Below are 25771 nucleotides of genomic sequence, written 5' to 3'. Positions count from 1 at the left end.
AAATTTGAAGAATCAAACGATTAAAGTAACAAATCATACCCTGAAAATGATTTCTTTACCTACTCCCTTCAAGTGCTACGTGTACCTTATTGAGGAAGAAATAAGACGAAACAAAAACGAGTAAAAAAAAATCACGCGATGGAAATAAATTTCGCTTTATAGTACAAAAGAAAAACATATTTTAAAGCTTTTGAAAGCCAGCAAGAAGAAGAAGTAAAAAAACTAAACGGTGAAAAGTTTAAAATTGAATTTAAAATTAAATTTACGTTCATAAAAAAAAAAAAAAGAAAAACTTCAACACTGTCAAACTGAACTACATGGAAACGAAGAATTCGTGGCTTTTTGCCCCTCCTCGAGACTATTTTTTTCAATTAGACGCAACGACGTAGTAGGAATGAAACGCCCGTAACGTAAATTTTCACGTGAATTGCCCTTCGTCTGGTACGATATCTTTCCCTGTACAAAAAAGAAGGCTCACCCGGTGACTTTATTTTTTTTTCATTCGAGTTTTTTTTTCAGCATAGCGTTTAGCAAGGAAGGTACCTATGAGAGATCGTGTAGTATGCGAAAGGGATAGCACCTACCACAGGATTTCGTATAAATTGGTGGTTTTTCTGGCGACCGATGTCGTTCATCGATGAGGTAGAGTAGCCTCGAAGAAGGGGTAATTTACGAGTGAGCGGAATTATGGTATTAAAGGGTCATGAAAATTTACCAGTTATTAGTGAGTTTGTGGTCGTGTTTGCGAAAGTGTAATAATATGTGGCTCGATAAATGATTAATTATTTTACGGCGATGTAGTATAAGTCGAATCGAGTACCTCTACCTATAGGTAAAACACCGAGCACAAATCTGGTTATATTGTATGTACATACAATTAAGCGTCTAATACAGAGTTAAAGAGTAGGAGTACGAGTTGGAGTAGGAGTATAGATACGTATAAAATAACGAAATATCGATACTGGCAGCTTCGAATGGTTCACTGTGCCAAAAAAATTCACTACGTCGTCGGTAAGCATACCCATCCACTGTACAGAGAGAATGCGTGGGTGTAAAATGCCAATCTCTTTGCTCCAGATCTCGACGCGCAAAAGTGCGTTATTTTTAAAACAAACGAAACAACGAGGGGAGAAATACGTCTACGAAGGATTTGCGACCGAGTTGGCGAGCATTTAATGGATAAAGGTGCCAGCTTATTAGTAAGATTGCGTATTTACATAAGTCTGGAGAAGACGCAAACTCGAATCGAGTCGGATTTTATACAGTGTTACTCGTTAAATGAGTTGGCATAGACAACTTTGACCGATTACCAAGATATTGTGACGAATTCGCCGATTGTACGCGAGCTGGAAATTGTTTTGAAAAATTTTAACGACCGTGGTTAAGTGAAGCTTTATAGCTGCGAACATTGTTTTCGTTCACCTCCTCGCCGCCCTCCCGGCCAAGATTCTGCTCGAAATGAGCCATTTATTTGGTATTGTTTGCGATTCAGATCTGTTAACTGCTAAAAGGATATGGTATTATTATGGTACTTATACGAAGTAAATAGAGAAATGGATACCATCATTCACGCCGTAATGGCTGGGTAAACGTACACGTTTTATAAGTTAACTGTGATGGATGTTAGAGATTCTTTTCGTTATACTTGCTCCAGTGGATATTAAACTCTCTACTCTTAGGTTATCTTTTTTTTTTTTTGCCTCTCTCTACCGAGTACTTTTCAGGGGAAAAAACGCTCAACTAACAACTTTTCCGCGGGTAAAAAAAACAAGCTATTTGGAACGTATACTGTTAAGTTGCACGCCCTAAGCTAAGTAAAATATCTGGTTCGATGTGTCGACAGGTTCCGATAAAAAAAATTACCCAACTTTTGCCGCGTATTTTATTGCTTCAAGTTATTAGGAATGGAGAAAAAATGGTAACTAGGAAAATGCATTATAATGTTGATGTATTCGAAATGAACGGCGGCGTGTGCCTGGTGCCTGGTTATATCCTCTCTTTCGAGTTTGGATTATTGATTTCGTTGATTTTTTTAGGTTCAGAGATGGATTTTTTTAATTGATTTTTTTTTATGGTGGAATATTTTGAACTGAGTATACGTCTAGTGATGATGAACCAGCATGCTGAGTTCAAATATTTACCTACTGATTTTTTTTAGATCAAATCTCTGTCTCTGCCTTTTCTCCCTTCGCCAGCTCAAAACAGCTGATTAAAATTTTGAAAACTTCAAAATGACGTAGGTACATAAAGCGTTACTTGTTAGGTTTTATGTACAGGGTGCCCAGAAATATCGAGTACCCCAAAGAAAGTTCTTCATTAAAAATATAGGTTGGCAACGTGAAATAGATGCATATGATTGGTGGAATGTTATCTCTCCAGTCCAACAACCAATCATGTGCTATCATTATTATCATTCACTGTGACCAACCAAAGTATTTTAGTAGAAAACTTTTTTAGGGGTACTTGATATTTCTGGGCACCCTGTAGATTTAGAGTAGGTACCTAGTAGGAATTTATCATAAAAAAATTACCAGTGGCAGTAATTTATCAAAAAAATACCTGTAATTTGTTTTGAAAAATTGCCAGAAAATTGCCAAAAAAATAATTACTTGTAATTACCAAAGAATTACTTGTAATTTACCAAAAAATGACTTGTAATCACCAAAAAATTATTTTGTAAATTACCAAAAATTACTTGTAATTCACCAAAAATTACTTGTAATTCACCAAAAAATGACCTGTAACTTACCAAAAAATAACCTGTAATTTACCAAAAATTAACGTAATTTACCATAAAATAACCTATAATTTACTAAAAAATAACTTGTGATTTAGCAAAAAATTACTATTTTTTATCAAAAATTGCCAATAATTTACCAAAAAATTACCTGTAATTTACCAAAAAATGACTAGTAATTTACTACAAAACAACTTGTAATTTACTAAAAAATTACTTATAGTTAACCCAAAAATTACCAGTAACTTACCAAATAATTATCAATGATTTACCAAAAAATTACCAGAAATTTGCCAAAAAATTATCAATAATTTATCAAAAAATGAACAGTATGTTAGACTGTATACAAGCACAAATATGATATGGTGGAAGGATGAGAATAATTTCCTAAGGAGTGAAAGATTGATATTAAGTACAATGATTCAATTTAAGATGTACATATATTTACTGATATCAAGTCACTTATGTATCTAATACCTTGTGTGACGACGATTTCGCCGTCAAAAACAACTGGGAAATACTTGGGAAAAAAATTCGTGGAAAAATTTCACCGTTAGGCGACGAAATGTAACTTCGTCGTCGTCTAACGGTGCATTGGTGGTAAACTTTGCCGATTCAGCAGAAATGCTGAATCGGCGGAGTTTACCTAAACCGGGAAGCTAACGGTAAATTGGCCGTTGGTGATACCGATGTTTAAAATCGCAAATGCGATCGTGTCAGTCGAATAAAATCGGTTCTAAAAAGTAGTCGAGTGATTTTTGGTGTCTTGGGCTGGTCTGGCGATTCATTAGGATATGTGTGGTATATTTGTATCAGTTTTTTCGTCGTAAGAATATATGGTCGTTTTAGAGGCAAAAGTCTCTCGTTGTTTGTCTTTTACCAGCCAAAAGGCCGACTTTACAATGGCGCCCGAACTAAAAAGCTCTTAAAAAGCTATCCGGCAAAACAACTTTCAAAAATTTATCGTGGAAAAATTCGTCCGATGTTCGTAACTGAAAAAATTCGACTAAATTACCGAAAATGATCGTGAAAAATTCGTCAATTTAACTGAAAAACGTGATAAATTTGCTGCAGCAGAGTACCTATTCATTAAAATCGCTGTGAATTTTCTTCAAAAGTGCCGAAAGTTTTATTCGTCATCCAAATGCTGCCAAAGAAGTGAAAAAAACCAACTTCGCCAAATTTCAAAAATCTACAAGCTGAAGTCGATGATGAAGAATATCAAAAATTGAGAAGATAAATTCCAACACCAGAGAAGGTCGAAAGCTGCAGCTATATTTTTTTCTCCATTTAATCTAGCCGAAAAGCGAAAGTTGCAGCCAATTTTTTCCATTTAATCCAGACAAAAAGCGAAAGTTGCAGCCAATTTTTTCCATTTAATCCAGACAAAAAGCGAAGGTTGCAGCCATTATTTCCATTTAATCAAACTGAGAAGCGAAAGCTGCAGCAAATTTCCAAAAAAGTAATCCAGCCAAAATTCGTCATCATCCATCAATTCTCAAATAAAATCAAGAAAAAATCATTTGGACTTGGAAAAAACCAAAATGGACAAGTCTTCGGTAAATTTATTGATAAATTATTATTGCTATTTTTAAAATTTTGTTTTTCAATATGTTATGTGTGCAAAACTCTCTCAAATTTTCGTCAGCTCTTGTTACAAATTTTTATTAATGTCTCTCTCTTGTTCAAAAATTTCGTTTTTCTCTCAAAAAACCTTCATTGAACTGAAATGAAAAAACTTTTTTAAGCACTCATTTTTGGTTTTTCCCATTATCCCTGCTCAAAATTCTTGAGAAAAATCCATGAGTGGTACTGTCAGCACTACTTGGATATACTATTTAACGAAACCTGAAATTGAAACTATATTGAAAACATATTCTATTGATGGTGCTGGCAGTATAGATGAGTTGAGAGCTAGGTTAAAAATTTTCGTAAAAACATATCCGAATTTTGGGATAAAATTACAAGATAAATTACAAAATTGGAAAGAATTGAGGGCAGATGAGCAGGAGGTGAGTGATTTTCACGAATTTTTGAAAAAAGAAAGAAGTGATATTGAACTTTCAAAATTTTGGGATAGAGAGGAAGAATTGCACCAAAAACGAAAGGAGGCTGAAAAACAAAAAAGACAAAAAGAATTAGAGGAGGCAGAATTTAGAAAACAAGAGGAAGAACGACAAACTCAGGAAAAAGATAGTGATAAAAATTTAGAAAAAACTTTAGAAATAGACTCTGAGGACTCTGAAGACTCTGAGGAACAAAGTGTAAATTCTATCGAAATTCAGGTCAACGTTTTCAAGAAAAAATTGCAAGAATTACATAGAAAATCAGCAAACTTTAATAAAATGGAAGAGCCAAGGTACAAAATTAAATACTTTTCGGGAAAAGATGACGAGGATATTGATAATTTTTTTAGACAATTTGAAGCTTTAGCTACAAATTTTACATGGGATGAAGCTAAAAAACTTTCAAAATTACCCTTGTGTTTAACAGACGATGCTCTCGAAACATTTGAACATTTGAAAAATGTGAAAAAAATTACTACTTATGCAGGGATAAAACCTCTTTTAGAAATCCAATACAAACCAAAAACAGAAAAATTGAAACAAAAACTCAAGGCCAAAGTTTTGAAAAACGAGGAAGATGTGGATAAATTCATTTTGGATATTAAAAAATTATGTAGGAAAATTGACCCAAATATGTCTGAGGAGAAAATTTGCAAAAAAATAATAAATCGCCTCACCCCAAATTTGATTGATTGGGTCACTACAAACGATTGCAAAACAATTGAAAGTTTGCAAGACAGTATCACAAGATACGAAAGCAGGAAGTTAATTAAGGACAAAAGAAAAGAAATTGATGTTCAGGCCATGATGGGGGAACTGGTAGAAAAAGTAAAAAAACTGGAGACGAAATCTACAGAACAACCTCAACCCTCAAATATTTACTTCTCTAATGACAGACCTTACAGAGGAAGAAATTCTTACCACAATAACTTTAACCGAAATTACCACCCACAAAACAGAAACTACTACCCACAAAATGGATACTACTATTCTCAAAATAGGGACTATTTTCCCCAAACCAGGGGATATTTTCACCAAAATAGGTATTATGAAAGACCACAGTGGCAAAATAACAACTATACTGAGAACCCCCGAGGGGGCTTCAATCCCAGATACCAATTCAGGGGAAATGATCCTAATAGGGGCCATTTCAGAGGAAATCGACAACCTTATCGTGGGGAAAAATCCAAAACCCCAGAAAATAGTGGTGCCCAGGATAATAAACAATAGCAACGATTCAGGGGTACTTTTGTCGGCGCTCCCATACCCAATATGGCTACACCCTTTATTTATAACAGAAATTATCATCGTAAAATGACAGTAAATTCTGATTGTCATAAGCATTCCCCAATTTGCGTTCAAATTCAAAATAAATTGAATGGTACAAATATAAATGCGTCAGGTACCCCAAATCTACTCGTTGACGTAATTCTGGAAGCAACCAATCAAAAACTTTCAGCTGTGGTAGACACTGGAAGCAATATTACTTGTATTGGTCATAAATATTATTCAAATAAGCTACCAATAAGGGAATCGGATCTGACAGCTTCTGGACTGTGCAATGACCCTGTCAATGTCCTGGGGAAAACTAGGGGAAATATTATTTTAGGAGGAGAAAAATTTACAGTTGAGGCCTATGTGATTGAAAATTTAGCCGCGGATATGTTATTAGGGTTAGATTTTATTGTTGCCCACAAAATGCAAATTGATTTTTTGAACAATTGCCTCATTTTGAAATCAAAGAAAAAACGTGTAAATATACCTATAGATGAAAATTGGATCAGGGAAATCGAAAATGAGGGCCCCCTACACCTATTTAACAACCACATAATTATGCTGAAGGATGTTGAAATTCCCGCCAGAATGAAAGTTAATTTTGAAATCAAAAGTATACCTGGTGAAAATGTCATGATAGAAAATCTGCCTTACTTTGATTCCTATTCAGGAATCAGAGTAAGAAAATTACCTCGTTCAGATGATACATTGTTCCTAGAATTACTGAACTACACAAATATTTCCCAAAAATTATTTAAAAACCAACGAATTTGTGCAGTTTCAAATATTGAGGAAACCACTCATATCAATCATGTAGAAATTAATAATGGAAGAAATTACACACCTAAGGGTGACAAAGTGAGCTTAAATAAGTGGGAAAGAGTAAAATTAAATAATCACTTTCGAATGCTTGATCAAAACCTCAGAGAAATAAAAAAATTGTTAAAAATACCCACTTTTGAAACTGAAACTATTTTTCATGTAAGACAGGAAAATCCAAAAATGAATGATAATGACCTATATGATAACGAGGGAAACAAAATTGATATTAACCCCGACCTACCACCTGATCAAAAACTTAAAATCAAAAATCTGATCTCAAACCATATAAACCTTTTTACTTCAGACCCAATAAATGTTGGTAGAGCCAACATTGAAGAATATAAAATTAATTTAACGGACAAAACCCCTGTGGCCAGTAGAGGGTATAAATTAGCCCCCATTGAAAGACGAAAAATGAGAGAACTTTTAAGTAGGATGGAAAAATCAAAAATTTTATCACGTAGTTCGTCAGCTTATGCCACCCCTGCCTTTTTAAAACAAAAATCTGATGGGTCTTTTCGATTTCTTTGTAATTATCAAAAACTTAACGAAAAAATAGCTATGGATAGAAATACAGTTCCCCGGACAGATAATATTTTCATGGCACTAGAGGGATCTAAATACTTCATCACTCTCGATGCTAATCAGGGCTTCTTTCAAATTCCCATCCAAAAATCAGACAGGCATATCACTGCCATAATTTTTGATAATGAACTTTATGAGTTCAATGTCCTCCCTCAGGGCCTAAAAATATCCCCCGCAGCCTTCAGTAAGGCCATCTATAAAACATTTTCGGATATTCTATACACACACTTGGTTGCCTATATGGATGACTTGTGTATTTTTGGGGTCGATTTTGAAACTACTTTTAAAAATTTGAAAATTGTGCTCGAAAGATTGAGTAAATTAAATCTAAAATTGAAAACCTCAAAGTGTAAATTTTTCTACCCAAAAGTTAAACTCTTAGGCCATGAAGTTACAGGTGAAAAAATCAATACTTTGGAGAAAAATGTTGAAAAAATTAAAAAATTTCCTATCCCCAGAACTGTCAAAAAAGTCAAAAGTTTTCTAGGTCTATGTGGTTACTATAGAAAATTCATCCCAAAATATGCCCAAATGGCTGCCCCCTTGACAAATCTGACCAAAGGAAACCCTCGGGAAAATTCTTCAGTAAAATGGGATAACAATCTTCAAAAATGTTTCGATCTTATGAAAAAATTATTATGTTCAAAGCCAGTACTAGGAATTTATAAGGAAGGTAGGGAGACGATTCTTGAAATTGATGCATCTTCAATAGCCATTGGGGGAGTCCTATCTCAAATAAATGATAAGGGAGAAAAGCATCCCATAGCTTTTTTCAGTAGAAAGTTACAACCCTCCCAAACAAAGTACTGTGCTTATGATCTGGAAATGACTGCTCTTGTAGAAACTATCATCCATTTTCGGGAATATTTATTTGGGAATAAATTTACAGTTTTCACTGATCATGCCCCACTGACCCATTTTAAAAACCAAAAACAACCAAATAATCGAATGGCTAGGCTGGTAACTAAATTGAGCGATTATGATTTTGAAATCAAACACCTAAAAGGGAAGAAAAATATAGTCCCAGATGTCCTTAGTAGGACTGAAATAAATAATGTCAATATTGGAAAAAATTCACCTGATGAAAAAATCGATATACAAACACATCAAAAATCTGATAAATTTTGTAGGGATATTTTATTGGCAAAAAATTCTAAATTAACTGGGGGAAAATCATACGTTGAAAAAATGTCAAAAAAATCTAGAAATTACATATTGGAAAATGGAGTCCTAAAATTCAAATTTCAAACCACCCATGGCTTGAAAAAATTACCAGTTATTCCAGGGTCTCTAAAAAATACAATTCTTGAAAATTATCATGATAAGGCCTTTGGTGGTGCCCATTTTGGAATTTATAAAACCATGAATAGAATTAAGGAAAATTTTTTTTGGGAAGGAATGAGGTTTGATGTCGAAAATTATATAAAAACTTGTGATACTTGCCAAAGAAACAAAAATGTTAAAGGAAAACAACCAGGTCTTTTACACCCCATCCCCATTGATGACCCAGCACCCATGTCCCATATCGAAATTGATTTTGTTGGCCCTTTGCCAAAAAGTAAATCTAAACAATACATTTTGGTGGGTACTTGTCGATCCACCAAATATGCTTTTGCAAAGGCTTTCAAAAATGCTGATAGTGACTCTGTGCTGAAATTCATAAACGAATTAAATACCACCTATGGATGCCCCCAAAAAATTACATGTGACAGGGGTACTCATTTTAAAAATGAAAAATTTCAAGAGGCTTGTGGAAAAATGTCCATTGAACTGAGATTTAATACTGCCTATCATCCGCAGGGATCGGGGGGAGTCGAAAATAAAAATAAAACTATTAAAAACTCGTTGAATTCCTATGTGGCAGAAAATCCCCAATGTTGGTCGGATTACTTGCCCTACATAGTTTTTACCTATAATGCTTGCCCTATGGAAGTATTGAAAGGCTTGAGCCCATACTATCTCATGTTTGGAAAATCTCCAAATTTTCCAATAAATAATCAAATAAATTGTGGAGAAAAATCAAATATTGATAGAATAGGGGAAATAGAAAAACTTGTTCAAATTAGGGAAGAAATTCCAAAGTTGGTGGAAAAATACCAGGAAAAACAAAAATCTTATTATGACAGGATTAGGGAAAATATTGAATATAATGTAGGAGAAAAAGTGCTCTTACAAAACCCAGCTCAGCAGGGAAAATTCAATAATAAATACTTAGGACCCTTCAAAATTGTTAAAAAAATTAGTGATATAAATTATTTGATTGAAATGCCAATGAGGGGAATCTTGAAAGAAGAAATAGTCCATGTAAAAAGGCTGAAAAAATATGAAGAAAGAAGGGAAAATGTTGAAATTGGAAAAGATAATTGAACCAAAATTTTCCAAAATTTTTTTTAAATCAAGAAAATTGAGACTTTCTCAAATACCGTGTGACAGTCCGGAATATCACACGGCTACAGCTTAAAAAAAAACTGAATAGGTAGGTATGGCTGAATTTTTTTTTGAAAGTTTCATTTTTTTGAAAAACTGTATGAATATAGAACTACAAAATACATGGAAAAATCTATAATTAATGAATATTTGAGAAAACAGGCCTGTTCAAAAATTGAAATTTCAAACTCATTTCCCAACATTTCCCCAAACAACCAACAAATAAAATCCACCAATAATACGTAACCTATTTCAGACCTCTCCAAACTGTGAAAAATCATGGGAAAACAAATCTCATTTTCGTATTGATGGAACATACTTATGAAAACAATTTTGGTATGAAATTAAAGGTTTATAATTCCTCTATAAATACGCGGAATAATCCTTTCCCCCCCCCGCCCCCTCTCGCTCAATCACCACTTCAGAAATTTCCGAATGCCGCTATAATTGTGAATTTATCTCGAGTTATTTACCTACAACAGATGCGGTGTTGCCGTCTCGTTGGTAACATACGGCAAAATACTTTGTGAAAACGCATATGATCGGATACTATACGAGTTATGGTAGAGGTTAACGGGATTGATCACCCCGCACCTCACCACAATAACAATACACTGGCATTGTGCGGTAGGTCAATGTGCACTTGACCTACTGACAGTACTAAAATTACATCACCGCGCCGATCATATGTTTTGCAATGATGAAAAGTAAGAGTGAATGAGAGAGAGAGAAAGGTATATAACAACAACCGGCCATGATTAAATGGGCGGTCTTATAAAAACCAGACATGCAACTATAAAGATACGCTCATCTCCAAATAGATGGCGTTAGAGGTATTACTTTACGTATAATGTAGACGAATTCGAGTTATACCCAGGAAAAATTCTAAAGTCTTTAATCACGCGTCACTCGAGAAAAATTCATGTTTTTCTCAAATTATTCATATCTGTGCTTGAACAGTATTCTCAAATTCTGAGGTGGAAATTTGTCACTTATTGCTGTTTAACAACTACAAATTTGTCAAATTTTACTTGCCTATTTGCTATTATCATTTCAAGATGAAGTTCATGAAAATTATAAAACTTGAAATTTGAAAAATCGAATTCTTACATTAAAATTGACGTTCTGCTTGGAATTACGAATTTTCCGAAGCTTTTGGCATCGCTCGCTCGTGGAATTTTGGTTCTCCCCTGTACAATGAAGAAATTTCAAAAAATTTCTGACTTTAAAAAATGTTGAGATTATACAAACTGAATTCGTTCATTAAAACTGATGCTGTCATGTTTCTTGAATTACAAAACCTTCCAAAGCAAAAAGTTGTCATATTCTAGAAATATTCATAATATTTACTCAAATCATATGGAAAACGCATTTTCTGAAAACTTTTCGTGATGTGTTACAAATTTATAAAAACCATGGTAAAAATTATTGCTTGAGTGAAGTGAGAGCGAGCACATTTCTGAAAATTAGGCCCGAAAAATGATGAAAATGCTATTTTGCACATTTTATTTCAAAATTTTACTCGCGGATAGTGGAAAATTCCCTTTTCATTCCCCACCTGAATGTAGCTGTCCCTTGCACACATTTCTTTTTTTTTGTTTTTTTATTCAAATACGATGTAATACTGAATATGTACTTGTAAAAATGACAGCAATGACGATATAATCTGTGTATTTCATTAGTTTGTTCTTTTTTTTCTCTTGTCACATAAAAAATTTAAACTACTTCATTTTATTTTAAAATTTTTTTTTAGAATTATATATCATTTCATTTTTACATTTTTCCTGAATTGGAATATCAGTTATTCTATTCAAATTTAGTTTTTTGTGAATTTTTGTTTCAAAGACAGCTTTGATTTATTTTGTCTTATTATTTTGGATTTTTTATATTTTGTGTTTTATTTAATTTTTATAAATTTGAGAATATTTTCTATTCTTTCAAATACCTTTTAACTTCAATATAAAAGTTGATTTATCTTGTTTCTTATAATTATTTTATTTATTTTTTATTCTTTTTTATATAAATATTTCAAATTTTTTCACCCCATTTTCATATTCTTCTTGAATTGGGAAGATTTGATATTTTTAAGCCTACATTTTATTTTATTATTGAATTATTTTTGTGTGTTATTTTACACTTTCTTTTTTAAATGTACATTTCAATTATGTAAAGGCGTTATCATTATAGGATTATAATTACATCTAATTATTATTTTATGGGACATTTTTCTATTATTAATGTTTTTTTTACTAATTTTCTTTATTTTCCTTCCTTGTTTTAGGGTTTTAGCTATAATAAATATTTAACATAGCGAATCTTCTGTTACAGTACCATTTTAGAATTTTACGTAATTATATCAGTTAATTTGACATCGCCAGGCCCGTACTCCATCCAAAATCGCGTGGGGTCACGCTTCCGTGGGGGGAGGGGGAAATTTGTGACGACGATTTCGCCGTCAAAAACAACTGGGAAATACTTGGGAAAAAAATTCGTGGAAAAATTTCACCGTTAGGCGACGAAATGTAACTTCGTCGTCGTCTAACGGTGCATTGGTGGTAAACTTTGCCGATTCAGCAGAAATGCTGAATCGGCGGAGTTTACCTAAACCGGGAAGCTAACGGTAAATTGGCCGTTGGTGATACCGATGTTTAAAATCGCAAATGCGATCGTGTCAGTCGAATAAAATCGGTTCTAAAAAGTAGTCGAGTGATTTTTGGTGTCTTGGGCTGGTCTGGCGATTCATTAGGATATGTGTGGTATATTTGTATCAGTTTTTTCGTCGTAAGAATATATGGTCGTTTTAGAGGCAAAAGTCTCTCGTTGTTTGTCTTTTACCAGCCAAAAGGCCGACTTTACACTTGTGACTGTTTAAACAATATAATTTAAAAAAAAATCCTTATACCAATATTTTTAATATCAAGAAGAAACTATTTACTTACCCCTTGCTAGCTCAACTTATACCACATAAGTGTCGTGTACAGTATGTCAAAACACATTAATTAGGCTCACGGATTTGTGAAATAATCAAACACAAATTCCTTTCACCAATGTAATCGTTGTAGTCAAATCACATTAGGTCTCTTAAATATAAGGTTTTTCGAAATATACGCATGCACCGCTATAAAACATGATTAGGAGAATACTCTATGTATAGAGTGGCCCATAAGTCAGGCCGCACTTTTGAGTTTTTTCTGTCATGGATACAATCTAGTAGTGTACTTCTTTGAGTTTGGGCTACAAATAGAGTAACCGAATTGGGTTGAAAGTTATACAGGCATGTTCACAGCATTTCAAACTTTAATTATCACTACTTACCTACTTATGCTTTTACGTGATTTTAACACGGTATTGTGAACAATTTTTTGTGTTGAAAATTCTGTGACAATTTTACTAAGCTCGTTGATTTTGCAAATTTGCAGCCTGACTTTTGGGCCACCTTGTATGATTACTTAATCACATGTAAAAATCACATCAACTATTCCTGCAAAGGAAATTGAATTCAACTTAAAACTATTGAAATACACATTTACTCTCCATAGCCACTATATACTATGGCAGAGGACTAATTGTTCAGACCAACGATTCATAGATTACTTAGAACATGAGGAGCTGGATATCAAAACGCCGTAAGTCCATTTTGCAAAATTTTCAGAAATGAGGAAAAACTGTGGGGGGGGGGGGGTCGGGGGGAGTCGAAGGGGGTCAAATGTGGTATCAGAGGAAAGGGGAAGTCACCATGACCTCAAAACATGAAAGTGCCCAAATTTTTGAGAACCGGGGGGAACGTGGGAAGGGGGAGAAAAAAAGTTACTGCGTTTTGATCTGAAACTTGCTACAAAAATCACGCACATTTTATATCAAAACGCAGTAAATACACCGGCACTCTCTTACTGAAATAAAAACACATGGGTAGAGAACCATTTTAATGATTATTATCTATTAAATAGTAAAAAAAATATTCAAAATTAAAGCGCCGTTTGCCATAGTGACTGAGTCATGACACAAGATTTTGTTTTTTATGTTCAGGCCAAGTGTGATTATGATTGAACAATATGTTGGAAATTTTTTAAAAGTCTGTAGTTTCATTACCAACGGTAACCACCTTCTGAAATCAATGTTTACCAACCTTAAAACACAAAAAACGCTAAAAATAGTGTAGTTACTGCGTTTTGAAGTAAAATTGCTGGTTTTTACTGCGTTTTGAAGTAAATCTCAACTTTGAGTGGGATTTTCGAGGTGAAGCATGGCAGATGGATTTACGACGATGGCTGCAATCGATTCCCCGTTGAATTTTACATAGGAAAACACTCTTATCTCAATTTTCATAAAAATGGACTTACGGCGTTTTGATATCCAGCTCCTCACTGTTCCAACTCATGTATCTACTACAATGGATGAACAAGAAGTGATGTCGAGATCGAATCTAGCTAAAGTTATACCTGCAGTTTTGGGTCGATCTTGAGAGATTATAAACTAGCGCCACGTTATCAAATATGGGAATTATAAAAATGTTAAGAATGTGATCCCCCACTGATTCTCAAGTACACCCTTAAAATTCGTGAAACCCTATAGGATCTCACCAACCTAGAGAATCGTTACATAATACACTGCCAAGATAGTGAGGCCATAATGCCACCTTACAAGTAATTTATCAAAAAATTACCTCTAATTTACCAAAAAAGTACCAGTGATTTACCAAATTACCAGTATTTTACCGAAAAATTACAAATAATTTACCAAAAGAATAACTTTAACAAAAATAATTGTAAAAAAAAGTAATTTACCAAAAAGTTATGAGTAATTTATCAAAAAATGACCAGTAATTTAGGTACCTACTACAAAAATCATTAGAGATTTTCCAACAAAATACCAGTGATTTAACAAAACAATAGGTACCTACCTGTAATTCATCACAAGTTACTTTTTTTGTGACAAAAATCGCCCATAATATTCCATCGCCATATCGGTAGGTAAATATTTTATATTAAAAATTTTTTAAAATACCCACATTATTACCTTAGTACCTATATAAATATATTTCCCATCATTTTTGCGAATCTGACGTGTAGGTACCTACTTGATATCCATTGTTACAAAAACAATCGATCTTTTTCAAGTTTTTAAATATCTGACTCTGAAAATTGGTGCAATTTTGTTTCAAGTTCTTAAAAAGCCAACACAGTATCATTTAGAACCGGTTTGATAAAAACGATAATATGAAAAAAATCTCTACATCCTCTGACTCTTATTAGATTCCATGCTCATCAAATGATATCGAATTAAAAACATATGTACAATAATTTAATTTAGGTAAAAATACTTTCATTACATTATAGGTTATGATAAATGACACTTTGATAAAGTTGATAATCGCCATGAAGTGGTATTCCAAGGGCGATGATTTTCGTACGATTTGGTATCGGGGCATAAACGGTATAATTTTCCCACCTATGTAAAGTTATCAACGTTCGTTCATTGACCATAGCAGCTGTTTTAGCGCCAAATACGACCTTAATTTCGGGCGAATACAGCCCTATGTAAACGGTGGCGTCGTGGATTTGGGTATGAACATCTAACAGACGGAATTGACTATAAACGGTGGTGAATTTCAAAGCGAAATAATTGAGCACGTAATTCAACAGGTGATATGGATAGATATCTGTTTGTAGAGGGAATTGCGTGAAGAATTCGTATAAAGATTTAGCAAAATGTGCCGAGTCCGAGTCTTCAACCATGTAATTGTACATACTCGAGATGACGTTATCGATGAGGTGTGGTAGGATGTTGAATTTGGTTCGGTAGTAATCCATGATGAATTCCGATAGCTTGTATTTAATCCTATGGTTTGGTATTTGTAAACTAACATCGGTGTAGTTTTTTCTATCGGTTAGGTATCCGCTGCTGTAAAGTAAGGTTAGATATTTCCCTCGGTCTTCTTGTTCGACGATAAAGTCTGGAGTTAAAGGAATCTTTTTGAGATCTAAGGCGACTGCGTGGTCGAAGCTGGCGAACTTCCTCAAGTACGTTTTACCACAGACGATGTTGGCGAGCATGCCTCTGAATCTTTTCACTTCCAGAGATTTTCGTATAAAAGAATCTGCCGAAGTAGGCTGCTCGTAATAGGTGACGTTTTTATTGTTGAAAACTCGAATATAGGGAGGAAATTCGTGCAGACGTTTGGTTAGCTGTCTGCCACTCCTAAACCCATTGAACCATTGTCGAGATTTTCTGTCTAGTTCGACGCTCGATGGAAAAGTCCTGAACATGGAATCTATTTCGAATGCTGTCAAGGAAAACGCGTTGTATAAAATGGTCTCCGTCGTATTGATTCGTACCGATTCGTTGAACCCTTCAAGTAAACTTGTAACGTCGTAAATTCCTGCCATAATGCACCTGTCCATGAATTCGTTCGTTTGTAAAGAGTTGATCAACAGATCTGTGTAAAATTTACGAATATTTTGTTGATCTTCTTCCGAAACGTCGTGTGTGAAAAAGGATTTAAAAATACAGTCGTAATCATCTACCAAGATGTAAGGTTTTTGATCGAAATACCAATGTAGGAATTTCGATAAAAGCTGAATACTTTGAGTCAACTCTTCGGCACTCGCTTTACCTTCCAAGATGTTATGAAACGACGTGTAGTTTCCTTCGTCCGTCAATAGTTCAGAATTATTCAGATATTTATACTGTTTAAAGATATCGCTGATGACAGAACTGACTTGCGTTACAAACTCATCGTACGTTGACGCACTGACGTTTTCAAAGCTTAAAAATATTACCGGATATTTGCCTTGGAATAGGTCAATGAAAGGTGGATGTTGACTGATGAGTAAGCTATCCTGTAACTCTTCCACTTCGCCGTTCTCGTGAACCACTTTGTTGTGCCTGAATAGCTGGTAATTCGGAGCATGCTCTCGGATTAGCTGAGCACCTTCTTCGGTCGTTTCTACTTCGAAGAATGCTTTCACCATGTGTAAGTTGGTCGTCTTCGACCAGCCCGGATTTGATAGAATTAAAAGTATTTTGATGCTTTGAAACTCGAACAGTTTTGATATCAGCGTAGTTTTGTCGATAAATAAGTCACTTTTTTCGATTAGCTCTCGGTATGTACGAGCATTTTCGTAAATCCTGCCGTTGTTTTTTGGGATTTTCTTCTGTATGACGACGATAGTTGTTGCTTTGTCGTCGATGCGAATATCGGATTGGGTCAAGGAGATTAGCGTGACTAAAATTGAGGAGAGTAGAAGATTCATTGTGAAGGATCGATTGGTCTTAGCCTAATGAATGAACTTGGTAGGTACCTGTAAAATTAATGGTGTTGATGATCTGGACTAGAAGAAATTAATGTTGATTTTAAAATATTTTTTTACCTTGCTGGTACTGTTGATGGTAACAAGATCAATTTAGGTTCACATTTCAGTTGAAATTTTGAATTGTGTAAGGAATACTGTACCAAGTAAGTTATCAATTTTCGTAACGATGATGAAATGAATGAGGTAGATACGTTTTTAGAAGATTCGCTTTAACTTTTTTTTTTCGTGATAACATCGTCGTTTTATCAAGTAGCCTGGTCTTATCTAATTTAACCCAAGTATTTCGGTTCCGTCGGTGTAATAATAATCAAAATTTATATGGGTCTTTGCTCTTTCAACTTCGATGATTGAAATTATTAACCTCGCTCGGTAGGTTATACGTATCTTTGATTTCACCATGATTCAAATTGGGTTCTTTGGTCGTACGCGTATGTTAAATGAATAATACGTAATACGAAAACTTTATTTTTTAAATTAGGTATTATTATAATAATCGTGGATAGATTACATATGTATTTTTAAAATTTATAAAAAAATACTGGGGTGTCTTAAGAGTTATCTAAGCTTTAAATGAAAAAAAATCCCGGACATGAAGAAGAACATCAACAATATACTTTTCTAAAAAGTTGAGGTGACTGTGGAAACCTAGGAATGAATCTATCATTAGTGAAAACAGATATCTGTATTCCAAAATCGCACATCAGCAATATAACATAGATCTTCACGAATGCAAATGGACTTTTAAAAAATTCATTAGAAAATAAGTGAACTTGTAACTATCAATGAAGACAAATGTGTACTTATAGGAGTATGTGTTTTTTTAGAAACGAAAATACACCAAAGATTGGCCCATATCTCAAATAGATCGGAAAAAATCAATTCTTCTGGCTCAAATTTCAAAAACCTGAAAAAAATTCGCCTAAAACTTTTTTTAAAAAAAGAGTTCTTTGACCAAAAAATATAATTGTTGGCAATTTTTTTTGAAATATTTGGTTTTTTTTTAATATTTAGGAAAACAAAAACATTTAGAGGCGTTAGTTGTTTAAAAAACTCAACTCCAAATTTCAATTGTAGAGGGTTTTTTTGCTGAATTTTTTTTGGAAGAGTACCCAAAATTTGGAATTTTTCAAGTTTTTGTGTCTTTGGGATTGTTTGAAAAAATTATTGTGAGGTTTTTTCTTTATTTTGCTTTCGTGGATCATTCGTAGAAGTGGGAGTTTTTTGAATTAAACTCAAATAAAATGGACCATGTTATGTAAATTGAAGGTTGAAGCCCTGGGTTCCTACTTGATTTCAGGTTTTAAGGCTCTCACATTAGAATAAGAAGCTGTTTTTTAATTCTTTTTGAAACAAAAAATTCAATTTTCAAATATTTGCATAGTTCGTACCTGGAAAGTAGTTTTTAATTTTTATAGGAAAAAAAATTCAAGCAACGGAATCAAAATATGTTTCAAACAAATTGATCATTTCATTCCTTGAAATTTGAAACCTTAAATGCTCATTTATTATTTTTGATCCTTTTTTTTTTTTTTTCAAAACCAATTTTTAGTTCTTAGAAAGTTAAAGTGGGCGAACAATATTTTGTTGTATGTATTCCAGATACTTTTCCGATTTTTACCATCACATTTGAATCAAAAATGGATTAAAACCGTTTTTCAGCCTTCAGAAATGTAAAACTGGTCGAGAAAATCTGCTTCTGATCGCTGAAGGGTGGCTTTGTTTTTCCAGTTTTAATAGGAAAAAAACAGGGCTCGCACTCGGTTACTTTTTGACTAAGTAATTAAGTTATTAAATTACATAAAAAAAACTTTTGGTTGGATACTAAAGTAATTTTTTTTGTCTTTTTAATTTTCAAAAATTCAATTTTTCCAAATCTCGGTCCCATTTCTAAAAAATTTAGGCAGTATCAACTAGTGAATATTTACAAAAGTACTCGATGTTCTATCTTTTTCCAATTTCTTAAACTGTCTCTTCAAAGTTAAAATTGCCTTCAACAAAGCCCTGCCTTTGGCTAAAGTTCTCGAAGTTCTCGCTTTGTGGCAAAAATAGCAAAAAGCTTGGTTTTGGTTAAAATTGCCAAAATGTGTTGTTTCGTGCCAAAAATTGCTGAAAATCATTGCTTATGTTTGCGAAAAATTTCAAATGTTCCCCCCTCTCCGACCCCCAATCCCAAATGTTGGAAAAAGAAACATTATTTTACCTGAAAGTTGCAAAAAAAACTTATTTTTTTGGCAGAAATTGCAATAAAGCAGGTATTACATTGTTTGTTAGTGATTTCCAAAAAGTTTTGCTGTTTGCCAAAAATTGATAAAAATTGCTTTAAAAAGTCTCATTTTTCGCTAATGATTGCTAAGGAAAAATCACTTTTTTTTAAATTGCTCAAGTCTTGCTTTTCTGTCAAGAATTGTCAAAAAAAAGCTCTAAGGTTGCTTTTTGCTAAAATATTCAAAATCTCACTTTTTTGGCAGAAATTCCCAATAATTCTGATCATCTTAAAAGTTACCAAAAAGTCTTGTTTCATCAAAGAAAAGTAATGAAATAGCCTCATTTTTCTGACAACAATTTGGTATAATTTTTTTGTCAGTTTATGTCAAAAAGACCTCTTTTTTGCTGAAGTTGTCAAAGTCTTAATCGAGTTTCATTATTGGATTTTAATTGGAATGCTTATTATTTCGTAATTTTTTTTTTGAATTGTGATTGAAATGTTGTTGATTTTTTCTGCATTAAAATGTTTTGTTCACGTTCTTTACCATTTTTGGTTCATTTTTGGCTACTAACTAAAGTTACCTTGTTTTTTTTTTTTTGAAAAAATTGAGTACAAGCCTTGAAAAAATTTAAAAAATTGAACCGGGTACTTAATGAGCTTTTTACTTCCATAAATTAGGAATAAATAGACGTAGGACTTCTTTATCTCAGGGCGTTTAATAATACTTTCATATAACATGACATCTTTACATAACGAAGGATAAAAAGGTAATAACGATACAAACATATATAACAAAACCGTTGACTTCGAATACTAGAAAAATTGCAACGTTGCCAATTCTAACAAATACATCGTAATCTATCTTTGAACTTTACTGTTACTTAACTTGGCGAACTTTTGGCGGAGGAGGTGCCGTTTCACTGCCCCAACTGTCTCGGCTCGAGGCACGAGAAGAGGGACAGTTCCACAGACACCCCCTGCCCCGACTCGACTAATTGAAAAACATCGAACAGAGTAAATAATATAGAAAACATATCACAAATCATTCTTAAATTAGTAGTAGTAATTTCTATTCGAGCATCTTTTTAAATTACGTCGAGTCGATTTTCTTTGAAGGAACTAGAATTAAACAAGTTATCAGTTGAGGAGAGAGAAAAGAAAAACAAACAAGAAAAACAAAGTAATACGGTTTTACAGCCCCGATTATCCTAGAGGTATCACATTAGTATAAAAAATTTTACATATCACTTGTAGAACACAAAAGAAAATTACGTTCAGTCGAACTTAGAAAAATAATACATGATTAGTAAAAAAAAACATAAGAGAATTGAACACAACAATGATAATAGAAATGATTAACTAAGAAGTACCAAAAAAAAAAAATAATCACAGCTGAAAACTTCGAGAGAGCTGTTTGATTTTTAGATTAATAGCAATATAATAACATACTTCGGGAGAGGAGAGTCGATACGATTTTCAATCATCCAACAGGGAACGCGGCTCGTCTAATAATTTCAACCTTATCGCGTTGGTATACTCGTTATGGAAAAAGATTTTCGTAGAGTTTGGTTTTGTAAAAAATTTATATCCTACGTAGTCCTGGTCGACATTCTCTATATTTCGCGTTACGATCATACATACATCATCGGATAGTTGTCTCGCTGCGTTGATTAGCGTCGCATTGAAGAAACTTGATCGCTGATCATTCTGTCGAATGATAGACTGAAATTCGTAAGGTTGAGCATACTGGACTCGTAGGCAGTTTTCGATTTGGGGCAGTAGAATAACTCTAATAATTTTGTATTTCGACTTCAATTTATTCAGGACTGCGTATATCTCATTATTCAAGTTATTTTCCGTCATTCTACCGTTTTGAATATCGAGCCATCCGAAGCTGGTTATGCAAGTCCTGTCTGTGCGATCGTTCATTTCTAAATATTCACGAAACTCTTTTATAGTATACCGAATATTAACGCCTTCCACCATTTCTAATATACTTTTTTCTTTGTTTTCCATGAGAGCATCGCGTATCAAATAAGCAGCAAAACCATCTCCAAGCATTCTGGAATTATTAAAATGGGCGTATAACTTGTCATCGGATTGTTTGATGGTGAGTATTCTGGTTACAACGTAGTTCGAATGAAATTTTCCCATTAAGTAGTTAGAGACACGACGAAGTTGACGAGATAACACCGTTGATTGGCGAACAGCTTCTTCTTCGCGATTCCGTAAATAATTCTGTCTTGCCAGAATCTCTAAGTTTCGGTTACGAGATTCTTGTAACTGTTGTCGAGTTCTTTCGTTTTCTTCCTTTCGTTTGATCTTTTCTTCTTCCAGTTCTTGTTGGTAATATCTCCTGTCATTTCTCTCCATATCTATGATTGCTGCCAATTCCGCGTTGTCCTCGTTTAGTCCTCGGATGGTCAAATCTCTATCTTTTATTTTTATTTCTAGAATTCGTACCTGTTCGGTGAGGTTGTCAATTATCTTTTCTTGTTTATAGGCGGAAAAGGGTATTTTCTTCGATTCTTCAAGTTTGTTTCGTAAATTTACTGTACGTCTCTCTAGATCATTTATTCGCTGCTGCATTTCCTCCACCTTTCGATCAGCCGCTTTGTTGTCTTCTTTGAGTCTTGAGATCGCAGATTGATCGGTCAGAGTAGGAGTTACTATCGTCTTTATATTTGTAGGACTTAACAATTCTGCCATCGGCAACTCGCGTTATTCTCGACACCGGACGCATCTTGGATTTGATAGTAATTATTTCCATATTTTCACCACCGAATACGCAAACTAATACTCATTCGAAACACAGAATCGCACGAGGTAATTTAGCACAGTATTACTCATTAAAAGCAAACTAATAATTAATAACAAACTGCTAAGAAAGATCATCAAACACAAGGAACACATTTACTTGAATATTTTTAATGCGCATTTCCTTCGAAGTTCTAGAAATGAAGATTTTATTTATTTTTTTTTTTGTTATCAGTTGATTTTTGGCTTTTCGTTGTTTTGGTGATTTAGGCAGTTGTTTTTGGTTTTGTGACGTTTCGATTAATTCCATCCTCTTACTATTCGGTAATATTCTTCTGTGGAGAATTTCTCTTTTAGATTATTTCTAAGAAGTTGGCGGGTTGATGTTGGGATGTTTTGCTCATATTTAATTTTTCGAACTTCCGATGCTGTTTTGAATAATTCATCTTCGCCAATTTCGTTTTCGATTCTCATTAGTTCTTGAGTGTAATTGCTTTCGATCGGTACTGGTGAATTAGAAATAATCATGTTGATAGTAAGTACACTTTTCGTTGGTTTTTCCTTTGGTGGCCGACCTCTCTTTTTCTTCGCTTGAATAATATTTTTTAATTGTTTCAATTTAGATGGATTTGTTTGCTCATCATTCCATCCTAAATAATCACTTTCGGATGCTGGTTCCTGTTGTACCAATTCGAGTTTTCTCCGATCATCGATCCGTTGTTGAAACGTTCTTTTATCAAATGGTGAAGTATATTTGATATTGTCTTCGAGTAGTTGAACTTGTTCTTTTTTCGCGTAAATGGTCGTTTGTCGAAGATTAACAAATTTTATGTCGTCGTTTTCCTCTGTTTTATAATTTCTAACTAGGTAGCAGTTGACATCAACTTGTTCTTCCACTATAAATGGGCCAATGCGTTTCGGGTAGAATTTACCGGCTAAAAATCTGTCAGCGTTGCTGTGGAGATGAGTAGAAATCATTACTAGATCTCCTTCTTGGAGTCTTTTCTCTGGATCATCGTTCTCGTTGAATTTTTGCTCCTGTATAATCCATAGTTCCAGCTGTTTCAATCGAATAAGTTTATGGATTTTTTCACGCTTAGTTTCTTGAGGTAAGTTCAAGATTTGTTCGGGATCATCGCCATAAACAGCTTGTTTTGCTAGTTTATCGGCCACAACGTTTGTGAAATCGTATTTATGACCTTTTGTATGAATTATTTCTACATAACGCATTCGACTTTTCAATTCTTTTATTTGTAAAAGAAGGTCTTTGTGAGCTACTAGTTTCCTCGACGCATTTTTCCATTCATTTAGTTCGTATTCGAGTGTTTTATCAATGGTTTGTTTAGCATATAGCGAATCAGTCAAAATCTTTAATTTTCGGTGATCGGTTTTCCACAGAACAGCAAGTATCGTCTCTTTTATCGCATAGAGTTCGGCCAAATTATTCGTCGGTTTCTGCTTATTCAATCGTTGAGAGATATTGTACCTACTGGTTGGTTTAAAACAAACACCAATTCCAGCAATGGCATCATCGCTTCCGTTGGCTTTGCATGCCCCATCGGTAGCTGCCCATAGAAATCCACTTTTATCAATATACAACTCGCTATCGTACATAGTATCTGGTAGATTATCGAATGTAGTATATTTTTTCTCGTAGTTACTGATTTTTTCTATTGCTTTCTTTAACAGCTTGTTGACATCATGATGAAACGTTTCTATAATTTCCGGCTTCGGCGCATCTTGGGGAATACCCCATATCTCAAATGGACTAAGACCGTAATCCGAAGGAGCCATGTTGAGATTTTTCTCTACCATTTCTACATAATTATGCCAGTTTTCGTGAGTATAATCTTCGGTATCACTGTTCTCGTTTAAATAAATTCTTAACTGCGTGCCTATTTCTCTCATACTTCTTTCTACCGTAGATGATTGGGGATTATACGGCGACACGTATGTACATTCCACTTTCAATCGCTTACACTCGTCTTTCCATTGATTCGATATAAACTGTGGTCCGTTATCAGTCGTGATTCGCTTCAATTTGTGACCATGGGCTCGCATATCATCGTTGATTCGTGTTAAAATAGGTAAGACCGATTCTGTTTTCGTATCTTTAAGTGCCATGAGATATACTTTCTTGCTAAATACATCTTTAGCGACGACGATAGCACGAGGAAGACCCAGTGGATTCGGTAATTGACCATAAAGATCAACACTAACATTTTCTCCGATATCATTTGCTGTAACTTTAGCAAACTCTGGATATTTTTTTAATCCATATACTTTGTTTTGTTTGCAGACAATACAGATACTCACGATAAAAGCAATATGTTTTTCAGCCGACGGATGGTAGTAAGTTCTATTAAAGATGTCAATCAATTTATTTTTCCCGAGATGACCGTACCATTCGTGCAAATATTCAACAGTTTCTCTTAGCAGCGCACTTGGAAGATACGGTAATGGATATTCTCCAGTTGTTCGATATAGTATACCGTAGTCAGTTGTGTATTTTTCTCTGATGCCTTCTAGATATTTCGCTACTGCTTTTTTTCCTCGAAATTTAATTTTATCAGCAACTTGACCGTTTAATGCATTGATAATGGCTTTTAATTTTGGATCGTCATTCTGCCAAGTTGATAGATGAAATAGCGCATCTTCGAGATCTCGTTTTATTTGTACTCTAATTTCTAAAATATCAACGATCTCTTCGGTTCTTATCAATTCTAACGGGGGTGAGTTGAATAATTTATGATCTGGTTTCGAGATAGTGTATTGAACGTTGAGATGTTTTGTCCAAAGATACCATCCGGCTGCTTTCACATGGAATTCAGATGCGTCTTTTATCTTTGATACTGCTGTTTTTAGACTAATCGGTACATGAATTTCCCTGCCAATGAGCCACATTCTGTTCTTTTTTATAGTTTTTGCGCAAGCGAAAAAACTATATTGTTTTCACTTTTTCTTCCGAGTTTTAACTTTTTTGGCTTAATGCTTTCTCATTTTCCATTCTTCCAACTTTTTTGGCTTTTTCATGATTGAGCGACGCGACCAGTTCGTAGCGGAGTATTTGGTAGGTCGTCAATTCGTCAACTTGTCACACAGTTGAGTTACATAATTTGGTAGGACGAGCGTCTAGATTCATACCGGTGGCGGTTTGTAGTGGAATTTTTTTTTCTGGACTTGGAAATATTTTTGTCTTGCTTTTCTATTTCTACAATCCGCGGGTTGCATACTATCTGCCTGGATTTCCAAATTTTTATGTGTAAAATGCAACTTTTTCGATTGTTTGCGGATGCTGGTGAACTTTTATGTGGTCTCAAATTAAAGACAATGAAATTATTGAAATTCCCTATCCACTGATGTATAATTTTCATCATTTCGCGTAAAAATAACGGTTTAATGAATACTTTTATCTACCGATTTCTTCATATTGTCAACTTTGAACTAAAAATACTCGAAATTTTGATCGAACACATCGGTATTTTATTATTGCAAAATGTTCGTTATTTTATTATCTTTAAAATGAGTGCTTACCCAAAGCTCTACCTTTTACCGTTTAAAAGTTTTCGAAGTTTAAAGTTGT

General features: G+C 34.0%; 1 protein-coding gene and 1 long non-coding RNA gene across 3 annotated transcripts in view; one reads left to right on the top strand and one right to left on the bottom strand.

Annotated features, from left to right (window-relative positions):
- The window catches only part of LOC135836810 (uncharacterized), a 215769-nt gene that overhangs the window by 62445 nt on the left and 127553 nt on the right, over positions 1-25771 (top strand). The gene's annotated exons all lie outside the window — the stretch shown is intronic.
- Positions 15192-17438, bottom strand: LOC135836762 (uncharacterized). The gene is made up of 2 exons (XM_065351779.1): positions 17283-17438; positions 15192-17213 (listed from the first exon to the last, which is right to left on the bottom strand). Exon 2 carries the CDS (start codon positions 17163-17165, stop codon positions 15243-15245), a length of 1923 nt encoding a protein of 640 aa, XP_065207851.1. The 5' UTR covers positions 17166-17213; positions 17283-17438; the 3' UTR covers positions 15192-15242.

The sequence above is a fragment of the Planococcus citri genome, chromosome 2 (genome assembly GCF_950023065.1).
Source record: "Planococcus citri chromosome 2, ihPlaCitr1.1, whole genome shotgun sequence".
NCBI classification, from domain to species: Eukaryota; Metazoa; Arthropoda; class Insecta; order Hemiptera; family Pseudococcidae; genus Planococcus; species Planococcus citri.
This window is presented reverse-complemented; position numbering and strand designations above follow the sequence as displayed.